The 13,023-nt window shown below is 39.7% G+C and overlaps 1 protein-coding gene across 1 annotated transcript; it reads right to left on the reverse strand.

The window, feature by feature from the left end:
• Positions 1-626: 626 nt before the first annotated feature.
• Positions 627-12,692, reverse strand: LOC121628238. The gene is made up of 6 exons (XM_041967223.1): positions 12,645-12,692; positions 12,143-12,148; positions 10,839-11,354; positions 7,057-7,158; positions 4,692-4,748; positions 627-1,269 (listed from the first exon to the last, which is right to left on the reverse strand). Coding segments are annotated over exons 2-6 (1,194 nt in total). The 5' UTR covers positions 12,145-12,148; positions 12,645-12,692; the 3' UTR covers positions 627-752.
• Between the last annotated feature and the right edge of the window lie 331 nt (positions 12,693-13,023).

A 13,023-nucleotide genomic window follows, 5' to 3' on the forward strand; every position in this document is an offset into this window, starting at 1 on the left:
CTTTGTTTCCATGCAGATGTTGCCAGTGGTTTTCTGTTTCCTTACAGGTGTTGCAGCTGGTTTTCTGGTTTTTCCCACTGAGATTGAACCGTTGATGCGGACCTCCAACCATTTTCCATCTCACAAACAGCTGAGACATTGGTGATCTCTCTGGTCCATCAACAGGTGATTCCTGCTTTAAGTTATATCCCATTTCAACTGATATGATTGGCTCTGCTCTTATTATTATGGCTATTGTGATTGGCTGTCCCTGTTGTCAATCTGTTGCTGGTGAAAGAACTAGGGTCAAAATGCCGTGCTAATGGTGGTCAGGAGCAAATAAAAGAAAAATGGACATCATGAGTTATTTTAGAAGGAGTTTCTGTAAAAGTTTAGGTCACAGAAAATATTACTCCATTACCGAGTCTTTAATAATAGTACATGGTAAATGGCTTATTAATAATGGTGATAATAATCGTCACTTGGTAAAAGTATGTTTCCTTAGCATGCATCAGTGTGTTATTTTGTCAGGTGACAGAATCAAACCTGGAGGTAGTTCAGAGAGAGCAGGAGATGTGACTTGGTCTGCATAATTAATTCATATTTGATTAAAATCATAAGTCATTAGATTGGTTCAGGGAGCACGATTCATCACTTATCATTTTTATTTTCCAGCTCACAATGACACAGGTAGGCTACAAAATACTTTTGTATACAAATGTATAAAATAGACTTGAACATACAAAAGAAGCCAGTAACTGCAGGTTACACCTCTACATGTAACCGCGTGAACCACATCCACAATGGCAAGGCTGGGTTTGGACTTTCTTTGGACCAATGAGCTGAAGGATCTGGATTCGACTGGGATCGTAGACGCAGTTCTCCTCCAGGCCGCTCTTCACCATCCCACAGTTGGGCGGCACCCAGGCGGTGTCGTAGCCGTGTTGACTCCAGGTCTTCTGGCGCGGGTGGTTCTGTCGATTAATAACAACCACTTTTCCCACATTCACTTTAACTTTGATTACAGTCTTGTTATCGTCACTGAGACCAATCGGATAGCGGCTTGCTTTTTCCAGGTCTCTGCTGAGGTAGACACCGGGGCCAAGCATCCCATCGGCGGATCGGCGAAAACCCGAAGCCCTAATGCTTTGAGCATTTGCCCGGGTGGTGCCATGATACATGACGTAGGTTTTACCATCATCTGGTTGTTGGGCACTCAGTCGAATTACCCCTGGTGGAAGGAAGTCATCTTCAGCCCACTGGTAACTAGACCCACTCATGTTGATGTTCCTGCAGAAAATAGATGTATTAACACAAAGATGTAACATCACTGCACACAAGACAACCATTTTGATAAAAGTCAAAGGAGTTACAAAAGAATCTTTGCTGGTAAACCACCTTATCAAGAGACTGGTCTAAATTAATTTCTGTTTTCACTCACTATTACAGGCAGCTCTGTTTGGAGCATCCAACATATCATTGATTTGTTTAAAAATTTACTTATGTTACTGCACAGCTTTTAAGACAAACTGTGTAACTTAAATAAATAAATCATCTTAAAATCTTTATGTAATTATTTAACTATAGACTGTATTCACAGTTTATTTAATTTGAACTTTTTCTTGTTTTGATTGTGTTTTTTTTTTTTATCATTGCATCATGTAATTGATCACATTTCTTTATTTTTGATAAATAAATGTCTTTGTGATGATCTCATCGTGTCATGAAAGTACAGCTTCAACACTTCTGAAGTTTACTTCAGAAGTGTTGAAGCTGTACTTTCCAGGATTCTGAAGCTGGTGATGCTTATCCATGAAAGAAACTTTATAGACAAACTTTACCTCCTTCCTTATATGTTGTAAACGCCACGCTGTGTTTGGGCTGCACTGAAAAATCAATCCTACATGAAATCAGCTCAGTATTCTTAAATATGATAAAAAAAAAATGTTCTTGTTTTGTGGCGCAAAAAAAAAAAAAAATAAGCCTAAATTATTTGTCTTTAAAGAATATTTTTCTGTATAGATAAAAACTAAGATTTACAGATTTTTTTTTCACTGTTTTGAAAACTGTTTTGTGCATTTAAAGTCTTCATAAAATGTTTTGATGATGTGCCTCGGCATATTTAAACAGAACGTAAAGCTTAAACAGATTAAAGCTCTTTTTAATCAAATGTCCCAGCAGTAGCTTTATCATGAGATCTAACAGGATCAAATGTTAAGGCCATTCAGTGAAACTGGATATGCAACAGACGTCTTTCAGCTCATTTGAATCTGATTTGTTTAGCTGCATGTACATTTTTTTTTTTTTTTTTTTTTTAACTTTCTTTATATTTTAAGGCTGTTATTCACAAGTTTGATAAAATAAATGTTTTTAAAAGATGTGATTTGGTCTGAAGTTTCTCAGGATTCAGTCTGACCTGCTGCAGGTGGGACAGAAACTTAAGACTGCTTTAGTAAGCAACACTTAAACTGTCGTGTTTTATGGCTTTTAACTCAACAGACATACCAAGCAAATGCTTGGGGCCCTGAGTCAGAAAGAGGCCCCAAAGGGCTGACCAACTTTGAATCAAGACAGAGAAGTGACAATGTGGAGAGTTTGAGATGAGAGTGGCCGACTGGTGCAGAATTCCTTAAAGAGACCCACCCCCACCTCTCAGTCTGGCCACGAGTAATGGTGCGTCTATGTCAACAAACAGGTGAGCAGGTTTATTAAAAGGGAAAAAGGAAGAGATCAAGATATCAGTAAGCAGTACTTAATCCGCTGCAGGATTGAGGCCCTTGAAAATCCTGGAATTAAATACATATTTTTGTGTTCTATTTTAAATTTTCTAATTATTAATATTATAATAATGATGGATGTTCTTTAAGGGCCCTATCACTCTAAAACTGCAAACTAGTTTAGTCCACACCTGCACTGATTTGTTCAATCGAGTTACAGACAGAGAGCAGACAAGAAAGTGAAGTCTGGACACCCGAAAAAGGAACAAAAAAACAGGGTAAGAAAATGAATTGGGGAGCAGCTCATTTTTAATTTCCTAGAGAAGAGAGGTGAACAGCATTTAAACCAACACACAGCCAAAGCCAACAGCAGCAGCAGGCAAAATGTTAGGATTCATTCAGGGATCAATAAAGATTGATTATTATCAGTAATTCATCAAAGTGGTTACAACACATCATTAGATTCTTTTGCCCCATCCCAGAGATCAAACATGACAAAGTTAGCATCAATGGATTCCTTGTAATTTCATTAATTCATGTTATCTCAAAACGTGAATGCAGCAGACCCTGAAGTCTGTAATGTTGATAACAAATGATCTGCTAACATTTTTAAACAGGAGGATAATTTCCCAACTTGATGGCCACAGTGAATAAGTCAGAGTTTGATTATTACATCAGCTACTGTACTGTTTTTCAGCCACATTTAATAATTTATAAAACATATAACCTGGAAAAGGGACTGTATTATAATTATTACTGAATTACATCATTCAGTGCATTAAAAATAAGGCAGTGACATGAATCAGAAAATTGTCCGGCGTGCTTGTTATAATACTAATAATAATAATAATAATAATAGAATAAGTTTATAGTAAGTTAGTTCACTGGTTCAAATGAAAGAATCTTAGTAACACCAGCTGCATTTCCATCACAGTTATTCACAAAATAAAAGCAATATTTCTAAAATTTTGACAGAGTGCAATGGCAATTTGCAGGTGTTTGAATGGTGTTTGGCGCATTAGCAGTAATTCTCATAAAATCTCGTCCCACAAGAATCCACTTTGAGGAGGAAGATTTCTAATTCTTTATAAAACTCTGCTTTTCACTGTTGTTGGCTATCAAGGATAGTGGTTTTATTTATTTTATTTTTTTTAATTATTTGTAAATAATAATTATTAGTAAATGTAAAATTTGTCTCCTCCTGCATCTACTCATACTGCGCCATCTTTACTTGAAATGAACTGGTCACATGACCCCCTACATCACGTCTGGGGACATATAAATAAGAAAAAAGTGTTTCCATTACACGTTAGCGATATGCTTTTATATTGATCTGTCTGAAAAACCACCTCATGAGAGCATAAAAACATTTTTGCAATATTTAAAGGTTTTTTGGAATTTAGGTGTTACCATTACCAGTTTTTTATTGCGATATTTAGGTTTTGCTTAATTCTCAAGTCCACATAGGGGCCCATCAAGGTGGTTTGTAAATAGGACCCAGAATTTCCTGCTACGCCCCTGGCTGTGAACGTAATCCTACACAGTCATAATACAGTTTTCAGCACATAGTTTATTCTTCTGAATTGGAAGTAGTTAAAATTGATTTGCCCAGTTAAATGAAAATAGTAAATAATTAAGTAGAAGTCAGTAGAAGAACGGTGAAAGTTCTCAGAGAACCTTGAAAAGTTGCATTTTAGACATTATAACTATACAAATGCTGGTTGGAGGTCCCACCAGTGATATATTGCCTGGGGCCCTAAGAGATGCCAGAATTACCTCTGCCTGAACTTTGTCCAAACTGGTAAAATCACAAATTTCCTGCAGGTTTCTGTTGCACCAAAACTCAGTGGAAAGTTTTATGGTTCTGTCCTGCAAACAGACATGAATGTGTTTACCAGGCAGGAAGTTCTCTGTTCAGCTCTCACACCTCCTCATGCACAAAATCCAACTTTACATTCAGTATTTTTTAAAAAAGTATGTGTTGAGTTCACTAACCTGTGTTCGTGTCCGCCTCGGAGTGTGTCAGCTTCCCGCTCTGCTTGCCTTAAAAACCTTCAGGCTGCAGGAGGAAGCTCCATTTACGGTCATCCTTGTTCCACTTTCGTTTCACTGCTGCTCATTTTTATAACTTTCGTTTGGGTGTGGTTGCAGCTTTGATTCCTGCCAGCCAGCAGCTCTGTAAACAGGCTGGTCTTCCCGGAACTTTTCATGTCATCTTTGTCAGACCAGTAATATGACTTCTGATAACTTTGAAAAAAAAAAAAGATGTTTTATTGTTCTCAACAAACCTGTTCACCACATTCCTGCTGGCTTTAGGTTTCATTTTTCTTTTTACGACATGAATCACCTGAGAGGAAGACTTATTTCAGGTGTGTTGATTTTAAATTATGCATCTCTGTCAGGTCACACCTGTGACTCTGAAGGCTGAAGGACCCAGAACTTCCTTCAGTTAAATGAAGACAAAACTCAAATAATAGTCTTAGGAGCCAAGGAAGAAAGATTAAAAGTCAGTACTCAGCTTCAAACAGCTAAGTTCAAAACTAAAAACCAAGCCAGAAATCTGGGAGAAGTCCTGGACTCAGACCTAAATTTTAGCATTTACATTAAGACAGTTGTCATGTCGGCCTGTTATCACTTAAAGAACATAAAAGGACTGATGACTTGTCCATGCATTTATCTTTTGTAGACTGGACTACTGTAATACTGTCCTCACAGGGCTCCCTTAAAAGTCCATCAGACAGCTGCAGTTAGTCCAGAACGCTGCTGCTCTGTCCTCACTAAGACCAGGAAAGTAGATCCTAGACCTCCAGTCCTCAGATCTTTACACTGGCTTACTTTCTGTCAAATAACTGACTTAAAAATCCTGCTGTTAGTTTACAAAGACCTGAATGGTTTAGGACCAAAATATATTCAAGATCTTCTGGGTTGTGATGAACCAACCTGACCCCTCAGGACATCAGGGTCATGTCTACTTTCTGTTCCCAGAGTCAGAACTAAACATGAAGTGGCAGCGTTCAGGTTTTATGCTCCTCACATGTGGAACAAACTCCCAGAAAACTGCAGGTCTGCTGACTCAGCAGTTTTAGATCAGGGTTAAAAACTTTTCTATGTGCTGCCTTTTATCAAAACAACTGTTAATTCCCCACACTGGAACTTTATTTCTTGTATTTCATCTGTTTTATTTTAGATTTTTTTCTGTTATTATTTAATTTCTTTTAAAGTTTGTTTTTAATGCACTTTTAATTGCTTCCTGCACCCTGTTGTAATGTTTTTTAATGTTTTATGTAAAGCACTTTGATTTGTCTTGTATGTGTAATACAAATAAACTTGCCTTGCCTTGAACTAAACTGAGGCTTTTTTATTTTTTTTATTTAACCTTTATTTAACCAGGTAAAAAAATGTCTGAGAACCAGTTCTCATTTACAAACATGACCTGGCCAAGAGGCCCCAGTAGGAATAAATAACGTACATACATACAAACATACAACTGTGCATACACAGGACCACAATGCAATAATACAATACAAATTAAAAAAGAGCAGAGTGAGTACAAATATATAAAAATGAAAGGGGGAAAGGGAGTAGAACACAGTATATAAGACGGATCTATGTGAGAGAAAAAGTAGAGGAGAAGCACATGTAAAACCCTCCTTAATTCACCTTGGTTCTGTACTGTGTTTGATCTCTTTTAATTCCTTTGTGTTTATTGTTTTACTCCTCCCTGAACCGCCACCTTACCGTGGTGGAGGAGTTTGTGCGTCCTGACGATCCTAGTGGCTACATTGTCAGGGGCTTTATGCCCCTGGTAGGGTCAGCCATGGCAAACAGGTGTCTATGGGAGGGACCAGACCAAGTGTGGCTCAAAACACCCCTATGATGACAAACCATGGACCCAGATTTCCCTTGCCCTGATGTGGGTCACTGGGGCCCCCCTCTGGAGCCAGGCCTGGAGGTGGGGCACGGAGGCGAGCGCTTGGTGGCTGGGCCTTTGCTCATGGGCCCGGTCGGGCTCAGCCCGAAAGGGTGACATGGGCCTCCCCTCCCGTGGGCTCACCACCTGCAGGAGGGGCAATAAGGGTCAGGTACAGTGTGAGCTGGGCGGCTGCCAGAGGCGGGGACCCTGGTGTACTGATCCTCGGCTGCAAAAGCTAGCTCTAGGGAGGTGGAATGTCACCTCTCTGGCGGGGAAGGAGCCTGAGCTGGTGCACGAGGTTGAGCGGTTCCGGCTAGATATAGTTGGACTCACCTCGATGCACGGCTTGGGCTCTGGAACCACTGTCCTTGAGAGAGGCTGGACCCTCTTCCATTCTGGAGTTGCTCCCGGTGAGAGGTGCCGAGCAGGTGTGGGCATGCACATTACCCCCCACAACTTGGTGCCTGTACGTTGGGGTTTACCCCGGTGGATGAGAGGGAGCCTTCCTCCGCCTTCAGGTTGGGGGACAGGTCCTGACTGTCGTTTGTGCTTATGCACCAAATAGCATTTCAGAGTACACACCCTTTTTGGAGTCCGTGGAGGGGGGTTGGAGAGCACTCCCCCCAGGGACTCCCTCGTTCTGCTGGGGGACTTCAATGCCCACGTGGGCGATAGCAGCGAGACTGGAGGGAATGCCCCCCCCGATCTGAATCCGAGTGATGTTTTGTTGTTGGACTTCTGTGCTCGTCATGGACTGTTCATAACGAACACCTTGTTCAGACATGAGAGTGTCCACATGTACACTTGGCATCAGGACAATCTAGGCCGCAGTTTGATGATCGACTTTGTAGTCATGTCGTCGGACTTGCGGCCACATATCCTGGACACTCTGGTGAAGAGAGGGGCGGAGCTGTCAACAGATCACCACTCGGTGGTGAGTTGGCTTAGATGGTGGGAGAGGATGCCGGTCAGGCCTTGCAGACCCAAACGTGTTGTGAGGGTCTGCTGGGAACGTCTGGCAGAGTCCCCTGTCATCATTTAAATGAAATGTTAGCAATAAATTTGTCATAATCTCTCTGACTGTCTTTAACTGACATAAAAATAAAAATAAAAATAAAAACAATCTGAACACAAATTTGTGAATCATGTCTTTATATGAACACTAGGGGGTGTAAGAGGCATGAGGGTGAACTCTGCAGACAGGTGCGATTGACTGGAACAGGGGGAGCACAAAAAAAAAAGTGATGGGTATTTTTCTATCATGAAATAAGACAGAAAGAACTCAGGTTGAGGTTTTCAACATCGCGGTGGGGAGAGACAGTGGTTCAGCACTCAGAGAGTATCTGGTGTCAACTCCGAAGTCTCAGCCCCAGCGCAGCCTTTTTTTTGAGCAGATTATGCAAATCACATGAACCAGTAAAGCAAGTCAGTCAGAAAAGAAAAACACAGCATTCATCATTTCATTATCATGAAGAGCAGTTGTAGCCACATCCTGTTGTCTGCAGAGCAGGCAAGCCTGCGAGTCATTATACAAGTTTAAAAGAGGACCTTTAAGATGTCAACACTTCTGTTTACTTTTACAAAAAGATTGACAAATTTAAGGATAAATAATCTTGGAAAAGTATACTCTGAGAGGAAACCTTTTGTTTTTTTAACCAAATCTTCTTCCTCCCTCTTGTGTCTGTTCTTTACCAAAGATGCTGAATGTAAGATTATATCCAGAATATAAATATTTAATTATCTTCTTTTTCCATCTAAAGAGAAACCATTTATATTCTGTCTACATGACAGAAGGGCCTAAAAGACAAGTAAAATAAATTTACTAACCTTATCTAACCTGAAATCACACCTACCTGTAGACATCTCCTGTTCTCTTCCTAACCGGCCAGAAAGTTGTGTAACTCTTTCTTTTTCCAACCTGCTTCAACCAGAGACATAAAGAACCATTTACATTAAGAAACTGGACTTTCTTAATTTCTTAAGTTAACATTACAGACAGATAAATCCTTAATGAATTGATTGGTGTAGCATGTTTTTACAGCTCTGAAGACAAAGTAAACAGCCAATCAGTAGATGCATTAATAATCTTGATTGTCAGCTGAATTAACTTTTTCTTTTCATCAACTTAAATGAATTTCTCCTCCCAAACTTAAAAGAATTTTTTATCTCCCAAAATCCACCACATGACCATTTATTTATGCAGACAACCTCTAAATTATTTTAAAGGTAGTCATGAGTGCAGTTGCATATGAAAGCGGCTTCTATTAGGGTGATGGTGGAGTAGCGTCATCTTGGCAGCGTCATCAGGAGGCATGGAGTAAACTTCCACAGTTATGCTGATGATACTCAGCTGTACATCTCCATGTCTCCTGATGACACGAGACCAATGGATGCCCTTTTCAACTGTATTTTAGATATCAAATCCTGGATGGCAGAAAACTTTTTACAGCTTAACCAGGACAAGACTGAAGTTTTAATCATTGGTCCTGAGGCTCAGAGAGAGAAACTCTTAGCTAAATTACAGGCATTTGCATTAAATCCATCATCACAAGTAAAGAACCTGGGCGTTATTTTTGACTCAGAGGTTGGTTTTATTCCACATATTAAACATGTTACTAAAATAGGATTTTATCACCTAAAAAACATAGCCAGAGTCCGTCCATTGTTTTAACCATGGAAAGCACTTTGTGCTGCATTATTGTATGGAAAGTGCTTTATAAATAAAGACTGATTGATTGATTGATTGATTGATTGATTGATTGATTGATTGATTGATTGATTGATTGATTGATTGATTGATTGATTGATTGTAAAATAATGTATTTTGCACCTAACTGTGACATTTCTAACCCCATGAGCAAGTGATGTGAAAGCAGCCAGGAAGAGAAAATAGTGGTTAATAAATTGTTGCCATGCTACCTTTCAGATCATCTTCAAACTTACCTTACAGATGAATCTTATAGCAAGTCTGGCTTGGTGACCCTCATCCATCCCTTTAGTCCTGCTGCTAGAGGCAGAGGCTGCTGGGGGACATCCCATGATGCACTGGGCTCCTCTCTGCTCTCTTTACTCTCCATGTAGAAATATCTGACACTGTTGTCTTTCATTTGTGTTTCTCCTCTTGTTTCTCAGCAGGAATCCCTGGCTTAATAAGAGGTTTTCCTTCATGGTTCTGGTTCTGATGGAGGTTGGTTTCATTGTGTTATAGAAAAATAAATGATCAAAAGTGTGGATGAGGGAAGTTTAACAAAGTTAATTATAAGAAAGAAAATAAATACTTGTACAGGGAGAACATCACATCAGACTCACAAAAAGTCTCAGGAGGTTCTGAAAAACCAGGGCTAGGGTGGGTAGTTTGTGACCAGATAAGACTGACTCCCTCCCTCTGACCTTTCCCATGGCCTGTCTTATCTTGCAGATGCCCTGTATGCAACTCAGTGTCTCCCACATTTACCAGGCTGTTCCCAGCCCAAGTCATTTTTATTTATTATATGAAGTTATAAAATGGACTAGTGTTTATGGTGTAATGGATTTATTTTAATTGGATTATAACTGAGAAACATGGATTAGACTGAAATGAAGTGTCTGTGAAGTGCCTGACATGTCTGTCGAGAGCTGGTGCTGCACAAATAAAGATACATTAAACTGAATCAGTGACAAATAATTTTACTGAAAAAAAAATCTGGTTTTCCAAGATTTTTACTGGACATGTATCAGGCTTTTAGCTGTTAAACAGCCTGATGACATAATGAAAACAGGCTTGTGTAAATCATAAAACACTCTTCAGTCATATTTTTTTTTTTTCATGCACCAGCAACCAACATATCAAATAGAAATGATAAAATCTGATATATATAATGTGCACAGCCAGTGTGGAAGAAATTTTACTTATTATGCTTTATATATAATATTATAATCACACCTATAATAACTTCCTTTACTATTTTCATTTATAAATTGTATTTACACTGATTGTTACTATATTACACTTTTACATTGTACATTTTTACTCATCATGCTTTTATTCACTTTTAAGGTTTATTCTCTTCATATACATGCTCTGTTAAAAGTTCACTACAAGGGTAAGATGACCTTTATCTAGTCCTGCCCCATATACTTTTACTCATTCCAGACTCTTGGTAATTTTTCTACAGCACCAGCAGTTCAGATCTGTTTTTTATTTATTTATTTCCAGCTCAATGACATAGTTACAAAATGCCATACATCTTTACATGTAACCGTATGCACCATATGGATAAGAGAAAGGCTGGCCCGAGACTTGGACTGGTTTGATGAGCTGAAGGATCTGGATTCTACGCGGGTCGTAGATGCAGTTCTCTTCCAGACCGCTCTTCACCATCCCACAGTTGGGTGGCACCCAGGCGGTGTCGTACCCGTACTGACTCCAGGTCTTCTGGAATGGATGGTGCTGATGGTTGATGACAGCCACTTTTCCCACGTTGACTTTAACTTTTAAAACAACCTTGTCATACTCCGGGTGATCAATCGGATAGCGGCTTGCTTTCTGCAGGTCTCTACTGAGGTAGACGCCGGGGCCAAGCATCCCATCAGCAGATTGACAAAAACCTGAAGCCATGATGCTTGTAGCATTTGCCCACGTGGTGCCATGATACATGACGTAGGTTTTACCATCATCTGGTTGTGTGGCAGTGAGTCGAATTACTCCTGGTGGAAGGAAGTCATCTTCAGCCCACTGGTAACTATACCCACTCATGTTGATGTTCCTGCAGGAAACAGGTGTATTAGTCAAAGATAATGCAATCATTTTGGTAGTCAATCAGCCCGATGTATAAACCATCTTGCTAAGCCTCCATGCTCACTTAATCAATATCTCTCATGCATATTTAAAAGTCAATAGCCCTAAGATTTTCCAGTTTCTTTTTTAATAATTAAACAAATTTGATTATGGGTGTATTAATCTTCAACAAATTGGTTTTACAACTTTATATAGATGCCTTTTATTTAGAGAATTATAATAATATTAATATTAGTGTTAATAAGGAAAAATGAACCACTGCTCGCGATTGATACCTCCCATTCAACCTGAACAGCTCCCCCGAATAAAAACAAAACAAATTGTAACCTCATCACGTTATGACGTAATAAGTTTTATTGTAAGAAGATAAAACACAAAGCATTGCATCCAGATGTTGTTGCGACCTAGAATAAAAAAGTATTAATTGTTCTACTGATTTCTTGCTGTATACGCAGGAATGTGGGACAGTAAAAGCAACACGGTGTGATATGGCAAGCCTGCATGCGCGCAGTGAGACTGGGTGAGACGCAGATGCGCGAGCGTGTGTGTTGCTTTTGGTTAACATATAGTGGTTGCGATTTTGACTAAACTGTCTTCTGAAAACTCGAAGGAAAATTATACGGGCTATATGGGAGAATTAAGCAGCAGACATGAAGGCGTGTCTGGTTTATTGGCGCAGCGTCCACAAACGAATCATGTTATGACGTAATAAGTTTCACGTTTTTACAAAACAAACTTATCACGTAATAACGTGACATGTTCCTCTTTTTTTTTAATCGGTTGACATATCTATACTTCCACACGAACATTTTTAAATCAAAGTATGAAGCCACCAGTCTTCTGAAAGTTTAACATTTAATCCCGTTAAAGTGCAACACCTGTCCACACCAGCTTTTTTGTCCAAAATGGCAGATGCGCTGACGTGTCATCATATGGCATAAGGGGCTGAAACGGTCGGTGCGGCGTCCACGATGCATGTTAATGGCGATTACATATCTATTGTAGCCTATGTGGAAAACTACCATTCATTCCCATGAGACAATTAAAGTTACTTTTATTTTCTTTCGCTGGTGCGCTCTTACACAGGTTGCGCTCTGCGCCTTGGCCTCTTCGCCCACATCAAAATTCGCCACTAATGGCGGTAATGACTTTAATCCTGATTCGTTTATGACAGTAACGAATCTCTTTAGTGAAAATGAAGCCTTACGTGCGGGCTTCGCCCTGAAAACTGCTGCTGACTTCAGCTCAAACGGCTTACCTCTCTTGTAAAAGAAACCAGGAAGCGCTTCTCGCTGTCAGACGATGAGATACTGTACATGACTTAGTTGAATCTACCGGGTAAACTTCTGGAATAAACCATTATGCAACATTTTAAAGGGGTGATAGCAACTCAGAGAATATCTGTCATTATTGTTGATGCAAAACATCAGCTTCTCTCCCCCCATCATTCAGCCAGGGTGAATTTAACTGTGGCATTTGTTCATTTTAAAATGTAAAATTTCAACACACAGAAAACTGTTTTCATTCCCCTCCCTGTGTTCCCAGGTCATCTGAGACGCAGTCCCGGTCTCCCCGGTGGGACGTGCACAGAACACCCCATCAGAGAGGCATCCAAACCAGATGCAATAGTTTGTTAA

Source organism: Melanotaenia boesemani, chromosome 2 (genome assembly GCF_017639745.1).
Source record: "Melanotaenia boesemani isolate fMelBoe1 chromosome 2, fMelBoe1.pri, whole genome shotgun sequence".
Lineage (NCBI taxonomy): Eukaryota > Metazoa > Chordata > Actinopteri > Atheriniformes > Melanotaeniidae > Melanotaenia > Melanotaenia boesemani.